The 24,433-nt window shown below is 42.8% G+C and overlaps 2 protein-coding genes and 1 pseudogene across 4 annotated transcripts in view; 1 reads left to right on the forward strand and 2 right to left on the reverse strand.

Moving 5' to 3' along the window:
* tbl3 (transducin beta like 3) overlaps positions 1 to 7,065 on the reverse strand; it is a 107,580-nt gene extending 100,515 nt beyond the window's left edge. The window contains exon 1 of one of the 2 annotated variants that reach the window (XM_070901227.1): positions 6,979 to 7,065. The gene's annotated coding sequence lies outside the window, so the exon portion shown is untranslated. The remainder of the gene's footprint in view (positions 1 to 6,978) is intronic. The other variant, XM_070901228.1, reaches the window with a different exon arrangement.
* Positions 1 to 24,433, forward strand: part of LOC139281192 (RING finger protein 151-like) — a 29,546-nt gene that overhangs the window by 2,850 nt on the left and 2,263 nt on the right. For both annotated transcript variants that reach the window (XM_070901230.1, XM_070901231.1), the window contains exons 3-8: positions 6,967 to 7,219; positions 14,206 to 14,351; positions 15,939 to 16,035; positions 17,365 to 17,755; positions 19,642 to 19,791; positions 23,672 to 23,948. In XM_070901230.1, coding sequence (XP_070757331.1) covers positions 7,193 to 7,219; positions 14,206 to 14,351; positions 15,939 to 16,035; positions 17,365 to 17,755; positions 19,642 to 19,791; positions 23,672 to 23,948 — 1,088 coding nt within the window. In that variant the 5' untranslated portion in view covers positions 6,967 to 7,192. The remainder of the gene's footprint in view (positions 1 to 6,966; positions 7,220 to 14,205; positions 14,352 to 15,938; positions 16,036 to 17,364; positions 17,756 to 19,641; positions 19,792 to 23,671; positions 23,949 to 24,433) is intronic.
* LOC139226050 (U2 spliceosomal RNA) lies at positions 22,139 to 22,377 on the reverse strand (annotated as a pseudogene).

Below are 24,433 nucleotides of genomic sequence, written 5' to 3' on the forward strand. Positions count from 1 at the left end.
TTCTTCCCATCAGGACTTAGCACACTTGCATAGAATTACATAGAATGTACAACATAGAAACAGGCCATTTAGCCCAACTGGTCCACGCCAGTAGTTATGCTCCACACGAGCCTCCTCCTATCCCTCTCCATCTAATCCTAACAGCATAACCTTCTATTCCTTTCTCCCTCATGTTAAATGTGCATCCTTCCACAGGGCTCTAAACCATAGTATTCAACAGCACAGAAGGAGGCCATTTGATCCATTGTGCCTGTACCGCCCCTTGGAAAGAGTAATCCAGTTAGTCCCACTCCCCTGGCTCCATATTCGATGTTTTTTTTTAATTAACAAGATTAAACTTCCTCAACCTCAATTATCTCAAAACTAGAATTATCTGTGCTTTTAAAATATTGTGATTTCAATTTAAGTCCCTTTTTACAACTATTTTAGTTGTGAACATTAAACAAGTGCCCCCTGATTAAAGGGGGGGCGCACTCCAAAAGCTTTTCAAGTTCCCCCTTGTTTGTTTTTTTTGGCATCAAAGAACACAAATTATACAAGTGCCCCTGGCTAAAAGGGGGGGGGGGCACTAAAACCGACAACATAGACAAATTAAACTTTAAACATTAAGGATCAAATTAAAATTTGGTTGCCGGGGGTGATGATGCACTCCAGTCAGTCCTTCTACAACTCTTTTGGAGTAAAACATAATTAACATTAAATCAAGTGCCCCCTAATCTGGGGAACACTCCAGCCACTTTTCAACTGCCCTTTTTTTTGTGTTTTTTTAAAAAAAATTTTGTTTTGTTTTTTTTTAAAAAAATTTGGGGGGCAATAAAATCATATAATTTACAAGTGCCCCCTATAAAAGGGGAGGGGGACACTAAAACCTGGCAATTAAAACAAATTAAACTTTAAAACATATAAAATCAAATTAAAATTTGGTTGCCAGGGGTGATGATGCACTCCAGTCAGTCCTTCTACAACTCTTTTGGTTGGATAACAATAAAACAGTTAAGTCAAGTGCCCTCCAATCTGGGGGACACTCCAAACATTTTTCAACTGCCCTTTTTTTTGTTTGTTTTTTTACTTTTTGGGGGTTTTTTTGTGATTTTTTTTTTGGGCAATAAAATCATAAATTTTGCAAGTGCCCCCTATAAAAGGGGAGGGGGACACTAAAAACACCGGCAATTAAAACAAATTAAACTTTAAAACATATAAAATCAAATTAAAATTTGGTTGCCGGGGGTGATGATGCACTCCAGTCAGTCCTTTTACAACTCTTTTGGGGGGGAACAAAATAGACATTAGATTGAGTGCCCCCCGATCTGGGGGACACTCCAGACACTTAACTGCCCCTTTTTCTAATAAATGTTTTTTTTTGTGTTTTTAAAAAAAAAATTGGGGGGCAATAAAATAATATAATTTACAAGTGCCCCCTATAAAAGGGGAGGGGGACACTAAAACCCGGCAATTAAAACAAATTAAACTTTAAAACATATAAAATCAAATTAAAATTTGGTTGCCGGGGGTGATGATGCACTCCAGTCAGTCCTTCTACATCATTTGTAACAACATTTCAGCTTGCCTGCTAATTAAACGCACTTACAAGGGCGAGTCTTTTTGCTGAAACTGGCATTGGCTGATGTCATTAAATGCAAAATTCTTTCTAACAGAAAGGAGACAACATCGCTGTCTCTCCCCCCACCCTGCCCTCATCCTCCCTTCCATGCAACTGCAGGAGATGCAACACTTATCCATTCACCTTCTATCATACCATTATCTATGGACCCAAATAGCAGACCAGTCACAAAAGTAAAAGCCCATGGGATCCAGGGCAAAGTGGCAAGTTGGATCCAAAATTGCCTCAGAGGCAGGAAGCAAAGGGTAATGGTTAATGGGTGTTTTTGTGACTGGAAGGATGTTTCCAGTGGTGTTCTGCAGGGCTCAGTACCAGTCCCTTGCTTTTTGTAGTATATATCAATGATTTAGACTTGAATGTAGGGGGTATGATTAAGAAGTTTGCAGATGATACTAAAATCGGCTGTGTGGTTGATAATGAAGAAGAAAGCTGTAGACTGCAGAACGATATCCTGCATCAATGAACTGGTCAGGTGGGCAGAACAGTGGTAAATGGAATTAAATCCAGAGAAGTGTGAGGTTATGCATTTGGGGAGAGCTCACAAGGCAAGGGAATACACATTAAATGGTAGGACACAGAGAAGTCTAGAGGAACAGAGACACCTTGGAGTGCATGTCCACAGATCCCTGAAGGTAGCAGGATAGGCAGATAAGGTGGTTAAGAAGACATATGGAATACTTGCCTTTATTAGCCGAGGCATAGAATACAAGAGCAGGGAGGTTATGCTTGATCTATATAAAACACTAGCTAGGCCACAGCTATTCACAGATAATGGCAGTCCCATGAAGCACTATGATTGCAATGCGTGCACCCTTAAAGTATAGAGCACTTGTCATAGGCAGCCATAACTTCTGATAAATATCTTAACAATGCATTAGATTCATGAATGACAAAGACCCAGTGAGCTATGGTAACCTTATGAGTGGAGATATTTATCTTATCTCAAGACTGTCCATAACATACAATCATATCCACTTACGTCGACATATTGGGGACCATTCTAATTTGTCAACGCAAGCAATTTGTTGACTTTTTAAAAATTCATTCATGGGATGTGGGCATCGCTGACAAGGCCAGCATTTATTGCCCATCCCTAATTGCCCTTGAGAAGATAGTGGTGAACCGCCTTCTTGAACTCCTGCAGTCCGTGAGGTGTTGGGTGGCAGTGTGAGCTGCGAGGAGGATGCTATGAGGCTGCAGAGTGACTTGGATAGGTTAGGTGAGTGGGCAAATGCATGTCAAATGAAGTATAATGTGGATAAATGTGAGGTTATCCACTTTGGTGGTAAAAACAGAGAGACAGACTATTATCTGAATGGTAACAGATTAGGAAAAGGAGAGGTGCAACGAGACCTGGGTGTCATGGTACATCAGTCACTGAAGGTTGGCATGCAGGTACAGCAGGCGGTTAAGAAAGCAAATGGCATGTTGGCCTTCATAGCGAGGGGATTTGAATACAGGGGCAGGGAGGTGTTACTACAGTTGTACAGGGCCCTGGTGAGGCCACACCTGGAGTATTGTGTACAGTTTTGGTCTCCTAACTTGAGGAAGGACATTCTTGCCATTGAGGGAGTGCAGTGAAGGTTCACCAGACTGATTCCCGGGATGACGGGACTGACATATCAAGAAAGACTGGATCAACTGGGCTTGTATTCACTGGAGTTCAGAAGAATGAGAGGGGACCTCATAGAAACGTTTAAAATTCTGACAGGTTTAGACAGGTTAGATGCAGGAAGAATGTTCCCAATGTTGGGGAAGTCCAGAACCAGGGGTCACAGTCTAAGGATATGGAGTAAGCCATTTAGGACCGAGATGAGGAGAAACTTCTTCACCCAGAGAGTGGTGAACCTGTGGAATTCTCTACCACAGAAAGTTGTTGAGGCCAGTTCACTAAATATATTCCAAAAGGAGTTGGATGTAGTCATTACTACTAGGGGGATCAAGGGGTATGGCGAGAAAGCAGGAATGGGGTACTGAAGTTGCATGTTCAGCTATGAATTCATTGATTGGCGTTGCAGGCTCGAAGGGCCGAATGGCCTACTCCTGCACCTATTTTCTATGTTTCTATGTGAAGGTACTCCCACAGTGCTGTTAGGGAGTGAGTTCCAGAATTTTGACCCAGCGATGATGAAGGAACGGCGATATATTTCCAAGTCAGGATGGTGTGTGACTTGGAGGGGAACTTGGAGGTAGTGATAGTCCCATGCACCTGATGCCCTTGTCCTTCTAGGTGGTAGAGGTCGCGGGTTTGGGAGGTGCTGCCGAAGAAGCCTTGGTGAGTTGCTGCAGTGCATCTTGTAGATGGTACACACTGCAGCCACAGTACATTGGTGATGGAGGGAGTGAATGTTTAAGGTGGTGGATGGGGTGCCAATCAAGCGGGCTGCTTTGTCCTGGATGGTGTCGAGCTTCCTGAATGTTGTTGGAGCTGCACTCATCCGGGCAAGTAGAGAGTATTTTGTCACACTCCTGACTTGTGCCTTGTAGATAGTGGAAAGGCTTTGGAGAGTCAGGAGATGAGACACTCACTGCAGAATACCCAGCCTCTGACCTGCTCTTGTTGCCGCAGTATTTATGTGGCTGGTCCAGTTAAGTTTCTGGTCCATGGTGACACCCAGGATATTGATGGGGGATTCAGCAATGGTAATGCCGTTGAATGTCAAGGGGCGGTGGTTAGACTCTCGTTTGTTGGAGATGGTCATTGCCTGCACTTGTGTGGTGCTGAATGTTACTTGCCACTTATCAGCCCAAGCCTGAATGTCATCCAGGTCTTGCTGCATGCGGGCATGGACTGCTCCATTATCTGAGGAGTTGTGAATGGCACTGAACACTGTGCCGTCATCAGCGAGCAACCCCACTTCTGGCCTTATGATGGAGGCAAAGTCATTGATGAAGCAGCTGAAGATGGTTGGGCCTAGGACATTGCCCTGAGGAACTCCTGCAGTGATGTCCTGGGGCTGTGATGATTGACCTCCAACCACCACTACCACCTTCCTTTGTGCTAGGCATGACTCCAGCCAGTGAAGAGCTTTCCCCCTGATTCCCATTGACTTCAGTTTTACTAGGGTTCCTTGATGCCACACTCTGTCAAATGCTGCCTTGATGTCAAGGGCAGTCACTCTCACCTCACCTCTGAAATTCAGCTCTTTTGTCCATGGTTGGACCAAGGCTATAATGAGGCCTGGAGCTGAGTGGTCCTGACAGAACCCAAACTGGGCATCAGTGAGCAGATTATTGGATTATTGGTGGATGACACATACATTTGGATATTTTGTCAATTTGAAATCAGTAATATACAAGATATAATAAATATTGATTATAATGTTACATATAAATATAATAAAAAGAATAACGACTTGGACATATATAGTGCCTTTTATGACCACAGGACACCCCAAAGTGATTTACAGTCAATGAAGAACTTTTTGAAGTGAAGTTACTGTTGTAATGTAGGAAATGTAGCACCCAAATTGTGCACAGAAAACTCCCACAAACAGCAATGAAATAAAAAAAAACAAATTTGTTTTAGGTGTTGGTTGAGAGATAAAAGTTGTCCAAGACACTGTGAGAGCTCCCCTGCTCTTCTTTGAATAGTGCCGTGGGATCTTTTCCATCCACCATAGAGGGCGGTTTAAAGTTTCATTCAAAAGTGCAGCATAAGAACATAAGAGATAGGAGCAGGAGTAGGCCATACGGCCCCTCGAGCCTGCTCCGCCATTCAGTAAGATCATGGCTGATCTTTGACCTCAACTCCACTTTTCCGTTCGCTCTCCAGTACTGCACAGAAGTGCCAGCCTAGTTTCTGGAGTTGAGCTTGAACCCACAACCTTCTGACTCAGAGGTGAGAGTGCTACCACTGAATCACAGCTGGCAATAATAAATGTAAATATAAAATATAAATACATATATAATTTTGTATGATAATAAAAATTAATTCTTGTAAGTAACATTTCTGATTTAAAATTTCTGTACCATTTATTTGCATGGATTTTCCCTAATTTATTATTAGAATAGTAATTTGAGAGTAGCTTGTTCACATGTTCTTTTTGGATTAGCGCTTATAGCTTATCAGAGAGCAATAGACCATGATCAGCACTTGCACCATGGCTACTTTGTAGGCCTAATAGCCTCATTGCTTCCTTGATCTGTGTCGCACTCACTTGTGTGTCACTTGTGAAGATAAGGCCCTGTTGACACATGTGGAAATAAAAGGCCTTTAATAGTGTTAGGGAGATATAAACAATAGTTGAACTAAACATGCCAGTGTTTATGTTGATGTCGACATACATGGTAAGTATTTGGTGACTGTCACTTCACTTTGTCAATATCAGCGAGGTGTCGCCATAAGTGGATAGAACCATATTGTAGTGCTAAACACAGGATTAAAAAATTAATGGCATTTTAGCAGAAAGTCAGTTGAAGTTGTTTTGTAACTTTATCATTGTGTTGTCTCATTTTTAGAAGGATGTTTTTTATTTTCATTGTTAACTTTGTATACAGCTATTATGAAGTGATATAGAGTGATAGTGTCTGAATGCTGCATAAAGCACCTTCCTTCACAGCACACTATCAAAGAGATACGCCATGGAAGAAGAACTGTTGTAAGTAATTTTTTGTGTTACAAAATATGATACAAACATATTTCACTGCATGACAAATGTGAAGATTTTTTGTCCAAGCAGAGGTGGGTTTTTTGTTAGATTTTGTTATTTAAGGAGTTTATCAGGCTAACGTTCTTTTAAACAATGAGATCCATGTAACAGTGTATATCTAATTGTGAAGAGTTTAAAAAATAACTATTGCATGGTTCTGCATTAAAAATAAAACAGTTCTTCATCTTCAGTGCAAATAACTATTTCGCTGATTTAAGAAAACACACATCAGCCCTAACAAACTTAGAATGTGAATAGAAGCAAAATACACTCAAAGTTTAATATGGGGCTCCCTCTTCCAAAAAGCTGTGGAGGCTAGGTCAATTGAAAATTTAAAAACTGAGATTGACAAATTTTTGTTACGCAAGAGTTTAAGGGTTACAAAAAAAGGCAGGTAAATGGAGTTAAGATACAGATCTGCCATGATCTAATTGAATGGCGGAACAGGCTCAAGGGACAGAATGGCCTACTCCTATGTTCCAAAGAAGGAAAGAACTAATTTTAGATAAGGTGCCTTTAAAAAATATATACAGGCAGTGCGTTTCACTGCAGTATGTTTCCAGTGCAATCCATCACAGTTCAGTGCATTCACCGCAGGCCTTTTCAACTCAGCTCTTTAGAATCCAATTCCATTCACTCATTATCATTTCAGTACACTCCACGGGCTTCTATATTGTGTTTTTTTTTATATAGTACAAAACCCACCTTTCAGATCAGCACCACAACAGACTCTGGTCAAGTGTCCAGAGACAGAGCTTTTGCTGCTTTCCTGGGAGGGATTGTGTTAGAGAAACACGCTTGCAGCAGGTCAAGCAGACAGCCGGAGCTGTGATTGGAGGTTGCGTGGTGACGATTTGATTGGCCAGACGAAGGATACATTTCCGAGGCGTTGACAGATGGTGGAGGAGCCTGGAACAGTATGGAGCTAGCTGAGGAGCAAGTGCAGGTAAAGGGCAGCATTGGCTGTTTGAACTGTGTCGAATAGGGACAGAAGCACAGCATCAAAGCGTAGGTGTCTCCCGTCAGTCATTCATTGGCCGCGTTCGGTGAAAATCATGCGGCCTCTTGCCCGAAATTAGTCCTGTTTCGGCTTTCAATGAAGCCAGCGGTGTATAAATGAGCTTTGGGTTCGAGTTTATTGCCGGTCGCCACCAACCCGGTTCATGCTGACTGGTAGTGGGAGAACTTTCTCCAGGGAGCGGCTGTGGCGTCTGAGCCACTCCAGAGGCTTATACACCCACCTCATCCTTTATAACCCAGCCTTCCTACCCCACCCGAGCCTTCTTACCCCTCTCTGTATGTCATCTCCCCTGCACACCCCCCCCCCCTTCTTACCCCCTCCCTACCCCCCTCCCTGTATGTCGTTCCCCTGCCTTCCTACACCACCCTGTATGTTGTTTCTTTCCCCCCCCCCCTCTCTTCCTACACCACCCTATATTAACCCATCCTTTATTGCCCCAACGTTCTGACCCTCATCTTTCCTTTTATTTCTCCAATCATTCTATCTCCATTTTTGCTTTATTTCCCCACATTTCCCAGGCCTTTCAAAATATTTTTTGGAGCTGAAGGAACTGGGAAGGCCTGTAAAGTTTTGTAATGGGATGGATCGTTTTGTGGTGGGAGTGGGTGTTTGGAGATATGGAAGTTTACTTTTAATTTGATATGTTAGTACTTCTTGAAGTGAACTTTTATATCTAATGTGTTAGATACAGAAACTTTTTTTAAGCCAGTTATTAATTTTTACTAATCTAGAGCTAGAAATTTACAATTGCCCTCTGATTTTTTTTCCCCCCCCACTACATTTTAAAGGTATTGGATAAATGCAAATTTGCTTTCTGCAGTTTGCAAGTAGCTCCAATTACTTGGATTTGCCTACTTTAGACCATGTTCTCATGAGGTGCCTTTAAGTGGACAGGCCAAATTAGCAGCTAAATGCTACAACTGTGCTTCAGACCCCAGGATACCCATGAGCAATGACATAGGAAATCTGCTAATTTGTGTAAATATCTTCTGACTTTGCAATTAGGAAAATAATTGACATCACTTGCTAGTATTACCTTTTTTTGAATGTAAATACACCATTTGGTGCAAATCTCCTAGTGTGTTATATACTCTTGATTTATGTCAACATCTTCACCGAGGTGTACGGAAGCATGGGCCTTACACGAAACATCTAAAACAAAGGCCCTCCACCAACCTGACCCCGCCACACAGCACTGCACCCCCCCGGTCATCAAAATCCATGTTGTGGCCTTGGACAACGTGGACCACTTTCCATACCTTGGGAACCTACTATCAGCAAGGGCATCGATGACGTGGTCCAACACTGCCTCTGGTGCGCCAGCGCAGCCTTCGGTCGCCTGAGGAAGAGAGTGTTCAAAGACCAGACCCTCAAATCTGACACCAAGCTTATGGTCTTCAGGGCTGTGATGATACCCACCCTCCTGTAGGCTCAGACATGGACCATATACAATAGACACCTCAAATTGCTGGAGGAGTATCACCAATGATGTCTCCGCAAGATCCTTTAAATCCCCTGGGAGGATAGATGCACCAACGTCTGTGTTCTCGCTCAGGCCAACATCCCAGCTTCGAAGCACTGACCACACTCTACCAGTTCCCTTGGGTGGGCCACATTGTCTGCATGCCTGACACAAGCCTCCCAAAGCAAGCGCTCTACTCTGAACTCCTATACAGAAACAATTCCCAGGTGGGCAGATGAAATGTTTCAAGGACACTCTCGAAGCCTCCTTGATAAAGTGCAACATCCCCACTGACACCTGGGAGTCCCTGGCCAAAGACTGCCTAAGTGGAGGAAGAGCATCCGGCAGCAGCGGAAGGAGTGTGCGGCAAACCAGACTACCCACCCACCCTTTCCTTTAACCACTGTCTGTTCCACCTGTGACAGAGACTGTAATTCCCATATTGGACTGTACAGTCACCTGAGAACTCACTTTGAGAGTGGAAGCAAGTCTTCCTTGATTTCGAGGGACTGCCGATGATAATTATGTATGTGTGAATAATTCGTGGTTTTGTCCCCTCTTCTGGGATTAGGGATGTAACTCAGTTGTGGGTAATCTATTTTGTATGCATGAGGTCCAGGGCTCAATCCTTGGCACCTCCAAAGAAAAAACTACTCTTCTGGATTCCTTTTTTTGAATTCATGTACTTTTTAAGCAAGAATACAGGACTCGACCTGAACAAATGTCCTGTTCATCTCTTTAAAATTAGCTGATCTTTCATGATGCTCGTGTGGTGGGGTGGGTGGGGGGAGCTCTCATCATGTCATGTGACTGCTGTCACCAGAGTTGCCTTTTTCATCTTTTTTTTTAATGTCTGCCATTTTGTTCCTGTGTTGTACTTTACTGCAATGTGATGTCACACAGGCAGACAGACTTGGATTTATATGGCGCCTTTCACGACCACCGGACGTCTCAAAGCGCTTTACAGCCAATGAAGTACTTTTGGAATGTAGTCACTGTTGAAATATAGGCAACGTGGCAGCCACTTTGCATACAATGACCAGATAATCTGTTTTTTGTTATGTAGATTGAGGGATAAATATTTGCAGTAACTATATTTCTACCAAGTCCAGCTTGCTTCTGCGCATGCGCAGAAGCAAGAGTTAGGACAAATATCATTGCCCCCCCCCCCCCCCCCCAGCGCAATTCCCACGAACCTTTTTCCACGCATGCGTTCAACACCACGTTGCCTCCACTGAGCAGCCAAATGCATCTGCCAAGGCTTCCACAGCCAGAGAGAACGATAACGGAAAGAACGAGCCTGGGCGGGGCTGAATAAGAGAGGGATCTCGGAAGACTGATCATGTTTTTCCTACCCTCTGGTGTGTGCAAGCTCGGCGCATGTTTTACAAGCGACGTCGTTTGGGTGGATGAAATCCAGAAGTAATGACACTAACTATTCAACATTCCTAATAAATATGTTAACAAGCCACACACACTGCCCCATCTATGGGGGGGGGAGGGGGGGTTTAAGGTCTTGCGCTTGGGTAAGGGTTTTCAGCTGGCAGAGGGATGCACTTGCGCTGGGGTAAGGGACATCGGCTGGAACTTGGTGGCTTTTGGGGAGATCTATCCTCTAGCTTCTGAAGTCAAAATGGATCGAATTACAAATTGGAAATTCACTCAGAACTTGGGCTGGGTGGTTCCAGTTACACATTCCAGAGGAACTTCAGGGTGTGGCTTATCCTCCAAGGGGACCAATCAGAGAAACGGCTGCATTTCAGTTAGTCCAAATAGACACATCCATAAATATTGGCCAGGACACCGGGGATAACTTGACGGTTTGTTTCCCACTGGCTCTCTGTGTCACCATGTGCATTTTATTAATTTCCATGCATAGATTTAAGTAATGGAAAGGAAAGTTGATTAACACACCGGCCCTGTTATAGCTGTAGGAGACATTGATCTCAGGTCGTAGCAGAAGGTCCAAGTGTCAAATGCAAATTGGTTGATTGCTGTTGGAGATAGTAATTGTTGGGGAAGGTATGGGGGGGGGCACTGTTGACAAGTAGCCTGGAAATAATTTTTGAACGGCCTACTGAGTCACAAACTTATGGGCCCAATAGTCATTTCGGGAATCTAGGACTAGGGAAGCATAGTTTAAGAATAAGGGGTCGCCCATTTAGAACTGATGAGAAATTTCTTCTCAGTGGGTTGAAAATCTGTGGAATTCTCTACCCTAGAGAGCTGTGGAGGCTGGGTCATTGAATATATTTAAGCTGGAGATAGACAGATTTTTGAACGATAAGGAAGTGAAGGGGCAGGGAAGTGGAGTTGAGCCCAAGATCAGATCAGCCATGATCTTCTTGAATGGCAGTGCAGGCTTGAGGGGCCAAATGGCCTACTCCTCTTATTTCTTATGTTCTTATGCTCTTGTGTTCAGACCATGCACCAATTGCGCTCTCACTCACCCCCGCTAATCACCCTTCCTTCGTCATCCTGATTCTGGCACCTCAACCCAGTCTTGCTTGATGACCTCAGAGCTTCATTTCTTCCTCCCTGCTAAACTTGCCTGCTGCAACGCTGAAGTGCAGGGACTCTATACTGTTGTGGGAAACCATCAAAACAGTCCACAAGGGATCACATGAATCACCATCACCTCCAAGAGGCATTGTGGTTCACAGATACAAAATGAGTTTGGCCTGCAGGGAGGTCCTTGCTGCCTGCCTCTCTTCTATAGTCTTGTTCATGCCTGGATGGTCCTAAAGAAGGGAGCGTAGGAACAGAAGTAGGCCATTTAGCCCCTCAAACCTGTTTTGCCAATCTGAGATCATGGCTGATCTGCGACCTAACCTTACACACCCGCCTTTGCCCCATATCCCTTAATGTCTTTGGTTAACAAATCAGTTTCCGGTTTAAAATTAACAATTGATCCAGCATCAATTGCCGTTTGCAGAAGAGTTCCAAACTTCTACCTTTTGTTTCCTAATTTCACTCCTGAAAGGTCTGGCTTTAATTTTTAGACTAGCAGAAATAGTTTCTTCCCCTTAATACCTTAAATTTTGATCAGATCACCTCTTGACCATCTAAATTCTGGAGAATATAAACCTAATTTGTGTAATCTCTCCTTTTTGTAAGTTAACCCTTGAAGACTGGGTATCATTCTAGTAAACCTCTGCTGCACTCACTCCAAGGCCAATATATCCTTCCTAAGGTGTGGTACCCAGAACTACTCTCAGTACTACAAGTGTGGTCTAACCAGGGCTTTGTATAGTTGCAGCATAACTTCTATCCCTTTGTATTCTAGTCCTCTAGATATAAAGGCTGGCTTTTTTGATTATTTTCTGTACCTGTTCATGACAGTTTAATGATCTCTCAACCCCCACGTCTCTTTGGACCGCCACTGTTTTTTGCTTTTGACCATTTTAGAAAGTGCTCTGTTCTGACTTTTTTTTTAGGTCCAAGTGGATGACCTCTGATCTACCTAAATTGAAAGCCATTTGCCACCGTTTTGGCCAATCACCTTAATCTATCGATATTCCCTTTGTAATTTTATGCTTTCATCTACACTGCCTACATTGCTGCCTATCTTTGTCATCAGCAAATTTGGAGATATGGCTTTCTGTGCCATCATCTAAGTGGTTAATAAATGCTGTGAATCCTGCGGGACACCACGAATCACATTCTTCCAATTAAGTACCTGCCCATTATCCTGTCTCCTGTCGCTCAACCAATTTCCTAACCAGGTCAATAATTTGCTTTCAATTCCGTGGGCTTCTACCTTAGTTAACAGTCTCTTATGAGGGACTTTATCAAATGCCTTCTGGAACTCCATATAAATAACATTCATGGACATTCTCCTGTCCAGTACTTTAGTCACCACCTCAAAAAAAATTCAGTCCGGTTTGTCCGGCATGATCTATCTTTCACAAATTCATGCTGGCTCTCTCTCTGATCAACTGAGAATTTTCAACATGTTCCATCACTCTATCCTTTTAATTATAATAATTTTCTGACAACAGATGTTCGGCTAACTAGTCTACGATTCCCTGGTTTCCCCCCTCACGATTCTTAAACAGCGGAGTGACATGCACAATTTTCCAATCTAAAGGACCTTTTCTTGAATAAAGAGAACTTTTTAGAAGATTATAGTTGGGGCATCTGCAACGTGCTCACCTACATTCTTTAAAACCCTGGGATGGTAACCATCTTGTCCAAGGGATTTGTCACCCTTATTGATCAATTCAAAATAGACATAATTGTTGCTTACTTGAGAGTTGAACAAAAGATGAGTGATGATCCCAAATCCCAACAACTAGACCATCAAAAAGACAGCACTGTAGTGGCTCTGAGAGGGTAGAGGGGAATTCAGTAGCTGGTTGCTGAAAAGCTCCTGCAGTATATCACTCTGCTGCAAACAAGATGATGAGCTGGGAAAGCTCCTCGCATACACTGCAAATACATAACTGTACTATTACAGCAATGAAGTGACTGACCGTAACCTCATCTCTGAGCCTAGTGTGACAAATAACGTTTTCCACTACTATGCATCATGGCCTATGTCACAGTCTCTGAAATAAGGGTTCGGCCATTTAGGACTGAGATGAGGAGAAATTTCTTCACGCAAAGGGCCGTGAATCTTTGGAATCCTCTATCCCAGAGGGCTGTGGATGCTCAGTTGTTCTGTATATTCAAGACAGAGATCGATTTTTGGATACTAAGGGACTTGAGGGATGTTGGGATAGTCATGATATTGAATGATGGAACAGGCTCAAAGGGCTGAATGACCTACTCCTCCTGTTTGTTATGTTCCTATGATAGAGATGAAGGTGATATGATTGTGGAGGATGACTTTGGTGGTTCCCATTGTGTGTTGTCCCTGATGCCCAGGTGTTCAAGCTTCACCTGGGCATGAAACGGTATAATACCTTTCCAGCCTCTCCCTCCCAGGAAAGCATGCAGTTTTTCAGTGCTCTAATCTCAACTGGTGAGCTCCAGCTCATTGAAAAGCCCCCAATCTGGGAAAGACTTGATCTGATGACTGTCCTCTGAAGTTTTACAAGGCTCTAAACCTGGAGCTCACTCCTTTCCACTATTTGTTGGAGGCAGTCTCTCATACATCTTCAAGGTAGCCACAATCCTGTTTCTACATTTAAAAAGGCAAGGATCCCACCCAGGGCTCATCGAACTGCTCCCACAAGAAAAAGGTATTGGGGAAGGAAACGCTTGAACTGTACTATATGTGACGGGACCTCCATTTAGCGTTATTGGAGGGGGATGGTTGGAAGTAGCAAATTCCCTACCACTTTCTCTGAGATTGTAATTTCCCCATTTCCCCCTCTCTCCTAACTTAAGTACGACACACTGCCTATTTTCCTCCTCCTCTGTTCCTTCCTCAACTCGCTCTTCAAAGTACAGGTTGGGATAGAATCTAAAACACAGCTTTCTATTTGTGTTTTTTCTTCATTAGGATTCTGGATATGATATTGAGCTGTTTGTAAAAGCCCCAGACCCTGAATTCATCTGTACCATCTGTCATGGTGTGCTCAATGGTCCTGTGGAACTTGGCTGCCAACATGTCTTCTGCAATAGCTGCATTGCGAAATGGCTTGCAAGGTAAAGACTACTTGCTAATAACTTCTTAAATCAAGAATTGTGCATGTATTTATTATTTTGATGGAGTGCATACTTGTAAACTTTGAGCAATACAAAACCGGGAGACTTCAGTATGAAATTCTGTGTTTGAAATCTACTTTGAAAGTAGGGATCTGTGTCGAACTTTGGTTGAAAATGTTGAACCGTTGATTTCTCAAAGTTTAATTTTGATCCATCTCATTTATGTTAATTTTAAAGTTGAAATACATGGAAATATTTTCAGGATATGCTTCATTCCCATACCCAGAGGTGTAGTGCCTGCTGTTAGCTAGCATCCAACCAGCTAACTGTACTGGCATTTGTGGGACTATTTTTCTATGTGGACACTTTTTTTTCTCTTTTTTTTTTTCCTCCCCCCTTCTGCCCCACGTAAACAAAAACAGTAACTGAATTCCATTCAGAATAAGATCGGTCTAAAGTGTTACATTTTGGGGGGGGATTAATCAATGTAAGAGAATTCAACTGTGGAACGTTTTTGCCCTTGGCATATCCAACATCAAACACTTCCACATGATGCATGTTACCATTCTCTCTACTTTGCTCTCGAGCATTGTGGTGTCTTCCACTGAAGAAGAATACCAGTATGAGATTTCTCTTTCCCTCTGCAGCTTTTTAAAAAATTGATAATTCTGTGTTGTGGTCTCTCCTACTAAAAATAGATTGTCCCATTCTAGAGACCGAGAGAAACATTGTCTAGACTAGATCTGAATCTAGTTTCAAAAAGTTAAAGTATGCCCTTCTAATTTAGTGCTGCCCAGTCACCACCATTTTAGAGTAAGTGCGCATTATTTAGGAAACTGGTTTTTTTTCTACTAAGTGCACATTCTTTCTTGAGCATTTTTTTTTGGAAGTACAGGGATTTGCTTTAAAACCACTAACTTGCATTGATAGTTGTATCTCCGATAGTGAAGTCCCACAGCAGCTTCCCCTCCCGTGGAGCAGTAGCTGTGTGTGATGCAGAGCCTAAGCTCCTGTTCGGCCATGGTCCGCACGGAGTTTGTTGAATTCACCTGGGGTGGCATTGGGATTACGAGTTAGCCTCGCTGCTCCCAGGATGTGATTGTGAAGACTAGATGAAGTATGTATTTAAATGTTACTAGGATGTATTGGAGGTATATTTTAGGAAACCAATGTAAAGGGATTTGGTGGCTTATACATGCAAGTTATAATACAGAACCCCCAAATTTGTTTTACAACTTTTAAAAAGTTAAACTATAAAGCCGAGTGCCCCCTTTATTATTAAAGAGACACTAGAACATACAAATTCAGATTTGGTTGCCGTGGGTGGTGATGCACTCCAGTCCCTCCGGTGCCCACCTCTCGCAGAAGGCTGCGAGCGTACTGGTGGACACCGCGTGCTCCATCTCCAGGGACACCCTGGCACGAATGTACAAATTTGTTTTACAAAATATATGGTTCCAAGTGTTCTGTGTAATCATGAGCAATCCAGTGGATTAACTGGTGGAAATATTTTCCAAATTGTGATTGTAATATATTCAGGAACAAAGCTGAGTTTCCTTATGCTTAATGTAATACGATTTTCTTTAGGAAGCGGGAGTGTCCTTATTGCAGGAAGCAGGTGAAAAGTGAGGCTCGATCTGTGGTACCTATGATCCATAATTTGATTGGTCGATTGATCATGAAGGTGAATTGTGGGCATTATCGGCATAACTGGAGGGCTAGAAGTTAAACTCTATATCCTGTCTTAAGGATGCCGATTGTATAGCGCTGCGGAGTGATAAGGTGTATGTTTCTGTCCTACGATTTCTAATGCACTGCATTTCCGCCTTCCGAGTAGTGGCACAAAAATGCTGAGGGAATTTGTCTTGTTATGGGGGAGGGGGCAAGAAGGAAAAATTGTAGATAACTAGCTTTCCTGCATCAACATTTGATTAGTACTGTAGGGGGTTGGGGACAGGTCTTCAGCCTGCCTCTTGATTTGATTTGGAAAGAGAATAAAGGAACCACTAACCATTTCAGATGGCAAATCAGTGTATTTTAGAATTCATCTCATAGAATCTTGCAGCACAGAAGGCCATTTGGCCCATCGTGCCTGTGATGGCTTTGCTTTGTTTCCTACATTACAACAGTGACTACACTTCAAATGTACTTCATTGCCTGTAAAGCACTTTGGGATGTCCTGAGGTTGTAAAAGGTGCTATAGAAATACAAGTCCCCAGAAGCTACGATTCTTTGTCCATTAACAAAATATTCCAGTCAGACCCTTTTTATTATATCCTTCTTGTCCTAAAACAATTGAAATTCTCCAAGTTGGCTGTCGGGTCATTCCTGGTTATACATCCTTCCCTGGAACAACAAATCATACTGCACGAAAGTAGTCGATCTGTATCTGTCAGATTCCAAAAACGGATACTGAAGGGATGGAAATTGGAAGCTGAACATTCTCTCTGGAGTATGACAGGTCTTCCAAACTTAAGCAAGTCCTGGCAGATGGAAACTCAGTATTGATTCCAATCACCGCTCTTTTGTTCTTAAATAAAACTAAGAAGTTGAGAACGTGCCATTCAGGTGAGATCATGGCTGATCTTCTAACTCAACTCCACTATCCCCATATCCCTTGATTCCCTTAGTATCCAAAAATCAATCTCTTTCTGTCTTAAATATGACTGAGCTTCCACAGCCCTCTGGGGTAGAGAATTCCAAAACTTCACCACCCTGAGTGAAGTTTATCCTCATCTCAGTCCTAAATGGCCAACCCCTTATCCGGAGACTGTGACCCCTGGTCTAGACTCCTCCACCAAAGGAAATATCCTCCCAGCATCCACCCTCACAATCTATTTTGATTTACTTTTTCTATACATTAGTACCCCTAAGGTCCAGGTGTATGCACTATTTTCTGGGCTGATTATTATACTGGGTTTCTTTAATTAAAAAAAACACTTATTAAAAAAAAAATGATTAACTGCTCTAATGTTTTCTAAATGCTAACAGCTCTTTGTTTCTATATATGTAGTGTGAAAACAGAGTCTATGGTTGTCGGGACACAATGCCACTTGAACAGTACACAAACCACATCGCTGCTTGTGAATTTAGAATAGTGAGGTGCAGCTATGAAGCTTGCACCACTGCAGTGTTTCACAAGAACCTTGCTGCCCATGAAGAAGTCTGCGAGCACTGGAACCAGCCATGCAGAATGGGATGTGGAGCCCAGCTTACCCGGGATCAGCTGGAGGAGCACAATTGTTACAGGGACGTGAAGAGAAAATACAAGGAAAAGATAACGGTTCTCAAAAGCCGTTTGAGTCGGATGCGCTGCCGCCTAAAGCTGGTCGAGGGAATTGTTCAGGATTTTGCTGCGGAGAATCCCTTCGAGGTTTCAGAATCAAGTATCTATGGAGATACTGGTGAGTAATCATGGCTCGATGCAGAATAGATTAGTCTCTTGTGGGTGCGCTGCAGAATAACAGCAAGAACCAAGTTACAATTTTGTGTTTTATACTGCCTGAACTTTAAATCTGACTATCTCGGCTGTGGTGTGCTCTTTTGTCACAGCATCTTACAGAAAGAGGTGGGTGGCAGCATTGCTCTCCAAGCAATGATCCAGTTTTCAACTCTCGAAGGATACACTTGAGCTGGTGGCAATTCATGTACATAGATTCTAATGGCAAAGATGGAAATTCTAGCTTTAAGCCAGAAGAGCAATGCTCTATTTTTGGTAGCTTAGAAATTGCCGACCACTCCCTACCCCTGCTATCTAAAATCCCAAAGCCTGACTTGCACAACCTCTAACAGCTGCAGAGTTTCTAAGTTAGAATGACCTTCCCAAGCATAAAGGCACACAAGATTTGAATGGTCTGCGTTCTATGTAAAACTGAGCTATGTAAGTTGCTATGTAATCTAACATGAAGCCAGTGAGTGGGAGATTTCAGAAATTCCTCTTTCTCTCTCTCGTTAGACTGCAGTTGGGTAGTGATGCTGACTAGTTGTGAAATTGAATTCAATAAATCCAGTAATCTGTGGGCTGGGCCTCTGAGAAATGACCATCAAAGCTGCTGCTTTTTCATTAAAAATCCAACTAATATCGTTCAGGGTAGTGAACCTGCCACCCTGACCCAGCCTGACCGACATGTGACCACACTACATACTTTACTGCTAATGGCCCAGCAAGCCACTCAGCTGTACAACAATCACTTGGGGAAATAGATATAGTCCTGATAGCATCTCCCACATCCAAAGAGCAAATTCAAAAGCCATTATGGGGTATCTGACTCTCCAATTTTGGATGGTAGATAGCAATCCAGGTGTGCCTATCCCCTTCAGAAACGCGCTGAGCCAGGAACTCGGGTAGCAGCCTTAAGATAAAAATTGGCATCTGTGATTCAATTTTATGTAGTGATTTTTAACAGTTGCAGGACATTTTTTTTTAAAATTCGTTCTGGGATGTCGTAGGCAAGGCCAGCATTTGTTGCCCAACCCTAGTTGCCCTCGGTGGTGGTGGTAATGAGCTGCCGCCTTGAACCGCTGCAGTCCGTGTGGTGAAGGCACTCCCACAGTGCTGTTAGGGAGGGAGTTCTAGAATTGTGACCCAGTGACTATGAAGGAAAGACGATATATTTCCAAGTCAGGATGGTGTGTAACTTGGAGGGGAACTTGCAGGTGATGGTGTTCCCATTCGCCTGCTGCCCTTGTCCTTCTAGGTGACACAGGTCACGGGTTTGGAAGATGCTGCCAAAGAAGCTGTGGCGAGTTATACATGACATCTTATATGTGGCACGCACTGCAGCCATGGTGTGCTGGTGGTGGGAGGGAGTGAATGTTGAAGGTGGTGGATGGGGTGCCAATCAAGCGGGCTGCTTTGTCCTGGATGGCGTCGAGCTTCTTGAGTATTGTTGGAGCTGCACTGATCCAGGCAAGTGGAGAGTATTCCATCACACTCCAGACTTGTACCTTGTAGATGGTGGAAAGGCTTTAGGGAGTCAGGAGGTGAGACACTCGCTGCAGAATACCCAGCCTCTGACCTGCTTTTGTAGCCACAGTAATTATGTGGCTGGTCCAGTTAAGTTTCTGGTCAATGGTGACACCCCCCCCCCCCCTCCCACAGGACTGTAGCTGAACATGAGGAGAGCAAGTTGTTTCAGGCCACTGTTCACTTCTGGTGACCCAGTAGTGTCTGAGTGCGCTCTCATTCTAAACTGACGGACCTCTGTGCAGTCCTATTGGATGCTGTCATCGGCCAGTACAGATCACTTTTTTGAGATGAAAAGCACAACTGGTGTATTCTGTCTTTTAGAAAATGAAGACTTGACGGCTGAAGACTTGGCCACTGAAGCCCAGGAAGCAGACAACTGTGATGCATCAGGATACAGTGAAAATGAAAGTCAGTACTCCTGGAACTCCTTAAATGGTGTAGAAAATGGAGATGAGCTGCCAACGGATGATGGTAAGTTGAGAAGGGGATGAGAACTTTATTATTGAATTCATAGACCATTTGGTAGTGAGTTTTTCAATAGCATGATCTAGTCAGCATTGTCGGGGTTAGGTTAAAGTTGACATTGTAATTTTGAGCTATTGTATAGAAAAAGTACATTGTGAAGAACAATAATGAGTGGGTTTTAATGTATGTAATGTGCTTTTTTTCTCTTTTCCTTCCTGACTCCTGTCCTGCATGTGTGGCCAACAGCAGATGAATCACTTGCATTGTATCTATGACCATCCATTTTGTGCTTTATCATTCCATGTTTCTTTATTAACCAATTTGATCACCGCTCAGGTGCGAAATAAGAAACCTTGAAAGACAGACATGCATTTATATAGTGCCTTTCACGACCTCAGGACGCCTCAAAGCGCTTGCAACCAATGAAGTACTTTTTGAAGTGTAGGTCATTGTTGTAATGTAAGAATGGGACTTGAGAAGGCACTCGACAGGGTCTTATCAACAAATGGGATTCAGGGTTATTAGAAATGCACCAGGGAAAATCATGGATAGATGGGCCGATGGTCTTCTCCTGGCAAGATCTGTTACTATGCATGTTTGATGTGACTAATCCTTAAGCTTTCTGATTGGTCCAATATGTTTTATTGACAGCACTGTTGTCCAATGCAGTGGAAGATACGATAGAGGGCTTTGAATGGGTGGGATGGTTACCAAAACAAATAAGGTGCCATTACAAACCTTTGTTAAACCTGAAAAAGCAGTCTATAGTCAAATACCTATTCAGGTCAGTGATACTTTAAAACAAAAATGTGGTTCCGCAGCATAACTAAGACCACCTATTTTCACCTCCGTAATGTCTCCTGTCTCTGTCCTTGCCTCAGCTCATCTGCTGAAGCCCTCATCTGTGCCTTTGTCACCACTCGACTTGACTATTCCAACATACAATGGCTAGCCTCTCACATTCTACCCTAATGTAAACTAGAAGTAATCCAAAACTCGGCTGCCTGTATCCTAACTTGCACCAAATCCTGCATTGGCTCCCGGTTGAGCAACACCTCGCTTTCAAAATTCTCATCCTTGCTTTCAAATCCCTCCATGGCCTCGTCCCTCCATATTTCTATAATCTCCTCCAGCCCCACGAGATGTCTACGCTACTCTAATTCTGCTTTTTATAATCGTTCAACCATTGATGACCATACCTACTATTCCCTGAGCTCTGGAATTCCCTGCCTAAACCTCTCCGCCTCTCTACCTCTCCCCTTCAAGACGCTCCTTAAAACCTACCTCTTTGAGCAAGCATTTGGTCGCCTGCCCTAATTTCTCCTTATGCGGCTCGGTGTCAATTTTTTATCTCAGAATACTCCTGTGAAGCACCTTGGGATGTTTCATTACATTAAAGGCGCTATATAAATACAAGTAGTTGTTCAAAGTACAATGTCATGTCCCAGGTACACTAGTTGCCTGAGAAACCTGCTTGCTCTTGCCACTGGATTTGTAAAGTTAGCCCATGAACGATTCTTTGGTGTCTGCCCCTGAACTGTGCTGAATTACAGAAGATTTTATAGTTTATATTAAATATATATAATATCCAACAATGGCTGTGTCTTCCCATTTGTGGGCCAGGGTACGGCAATGAGCCTCGGCAATTGATGCTGATTGATTGAATTTTAAAAGAGGGGTGATGGGTTTATTTGTACAAATACCTGGCAGGAGCTATTTCTATTGATTCCTGTTCTACGTGCAGCTGTTTAAATTAAGGGATCACTGCTGGGAAAATAAGCTTGTGTGAAATGACAATACACGGGAGTCAGCGGGGTTAACACAGTTGGGATGTAAACTATCCTGCCTTTTTTACCTGATGCAAATCCTCAAATTTCATGAATGAAAGTGGGTACGTTCATCATTAAAGGGGAGATGGTGCATTTTGTTAATTGTAAACTGAAAGCATTTAATAGCTCATGGAGGTACAAACCTTTAAACTCTTTTTGCAGCACAGTTTAGAAGGAATGCATTCTGAAACGGTGAGACTTTGCAAATGCTGAAAGCTGCTAAGTACGCAAAATGTGAGCTTCGAAAATGCAAAATCAGTTTCTATTTGAAAATGGGGCTGGCGGGTGCTGCAGCACACTTTTCTTTTGTTCTGTTTATAATTCTCAAATTTACTCTGCACACAAATTATTTCCGAGTAAACCTGCTCCCATGTATCTACCATGTGGTGCTTTTGAGCTGCCTTTCAGATTTTTTTTTTTCCGTTGCCAATCATTCCAATTCTTTGTCAGATCACAAACGCCAGAGGTCACCTTGCACACATCAAGGATCACCCTGCGCCAATGCTCTTAGCCAAAAGGCCTAGAGCCCAAGCACCGTTCCTGGAAGTACTGCAATACCAGGTTCGTGCCATGGAGGTGGATGGGTCAGGCCCCCCCACACACCTCCGTGGAGGTGGATGGGTCAAGCCACCCCACCCACCTCCTATTTCCAAAAAGCATAGGAGAATCACCTTCCTGATCCAGGGAGAACCACGTTGGGGTCATGGTTACTCCCCTGTCAGGTCAGTTAAGCATGATCTTAGCCAAAAGGCCGAGAAGCGAGCTGCCTTTCAGATGCTGCAATCGTTCCTTGGGCTAAATTGTCCATCGTTTTGTCTTTCCTCTCTATGGGGAAGGAATTGCACAGTACTTGATGTCACTTTCTGATGAGGCTGATTGTGGTCATCTTTGTTGTGTGGGAATTAATATGGTCAAATTTTTTTTGTTTAAAATTACAATTTCTGTCACAGTTCGAATTAAGAAATGTTAATGAAAAATTACCCATAATGCTAAAAAAATTAAATGTTAAAGGAACTATTGACATGCACGTGATCAAAATTTGAGCACTATACATAATATAAATAGGAGCAGGAAGAGACCCTTCAAGTCTGCTCTGCCATTCAGTAAGATCAATGCTGATGTACCTCAATTCCACCTTCCCACACTATTTTCCCATATCCCTTGATTCCCTTTAGTATCCAAAAATCTATGGATCTCCGTCTTGAATACAGGTATACTCAACAACTGAGCAGCCACAGCTCTCTGGGGTAGAGAATTCCAAAGATTCACAACCCTCAGTGAAGAAATTGCTCCTCATCTCAGTCCTAAATGGCTGACCCCTTTATTCTGAGACTGTGACCCAACTTGTTCTAGAATTCCAGCCAAGGGAAACCTTCTCCTAGCATCTACTCTGTCAAGCCCCTTAAGAATTTTATACGTTTCAATGAGATCACCTCTTATTACTCTTAACTCTAGAGAATATAGGCATAGTCTACTTGATCTCTCCTCTTAGGACAATTTATCTTATCCTTTTCCTTCCTCCCTCCCACCCACCCAATCCATCCAAGGAGACCAAAACTGTACATAGTTCTCCAGGTGTAGTCTCACCTGTATAATTACATGACCTGTGCAATACAGTTTTCTCTCTCCATCTACTTCTTTTCTCCAGATGCTCCTCCACATATTTGATTTTGTCTTTTTTCCTCAATAGTAAGGAACTTTGGCTAGTCATGCCCTCAAACTCCTCCTTCTGAAGCTGCTCTTGGTCTCTGCTCAATGATGCCCTGCATTCCAGTAAGGGAGGGCTACTGCCTTGGGCACCTGTTGTTGATCAGAGTTGAATTTGAATGAATTGTCCAATATTGCTAGTCAGGACCCATTTATGTTGGCAATTCAAATTAGCTAATGGTTCAAATTTAGCAAATGGATGGTGACTTCTGTGCAATTTCAATTTGAGCAACTGCAAATTAAGAGCCTGTATAAGTTGACTTCTGATTGTTATAATTTTCAAGTGTCTAATTATATCAGGTGAATCTCCTGAAGTAAAATTCACCCTATTAAATTTATACCTCTATCAGGTGAATCAGTAGATATTGAAGATGAAGAAGTGGTGTACGAAGCAATACATGACCATACACCCGAGGACACCATTTCAGTCAGTTCCAGTTCCAGTTCCAGCACTGAACAAGACGCTAATCTCTATACAAATCACACCGGTTCCCAGAACTCCCATTCATATTTTGAAACGGTTGATGGTGAAAATGGGAACACTGCTTCGCAGAATGCCAGAGCCTTGTCAGGTCAAGCTGCTTTCACCAGAAAGAGGCCCAGGCCTTGGTTGTTTCATTATTTGAGGTAGTTTACTTTTTTGGACAGATTCCTATGGCACAATAAGAAATGAGCTGGTCACCAAAAAAATGTTTGCTTTTGGCTCTGGAATTATAATCTAGTAGACCATAAAAAAAAAAGCGCAATACTGCATGAACATCTCTGTGAAAGAAAAGTACAGTAGAGCTATTTTAGCAGACCTGCCAAATCACTCATTACAATGGCTGGTTCATATTTTTATTTTTAACAATGGAATCTCTTCTGAAATGCCATTGTGTAAAACACAGTTCCTGGGGCATGTTGCCACTTATTAATGAGCACTGTGTTAAAAGAGTAACACAACTATTCCCTGAAATCTCACTAGTATTGCTGACCGCTAGTGTTCTTATAATCCTCTGCTGATCATCTCTTTCTCCCCCCCCCAAAAAAAACAGTTTATGCCCATTGCAATCCATTACTAGAGCAATGACCATTTAACCACGGAAGGAGTTTGAATAGGATTAAATCACACC

This window comes from Pristiophorus japonicus, chromosome 15 (assembly GCF_044704955.1).
Source record: "Pristiophorus japonicus isolate sPriJap1 chromosome 15, sPriJap1.hap1, whole genome shotgun sequence".
NCBI classification, from domain to species: Eukaryota; Metazoa; Chordata; class Chondrichthyes; family Pristiophoridae; genus Pristiophorus; species Pristiophorus japonicus.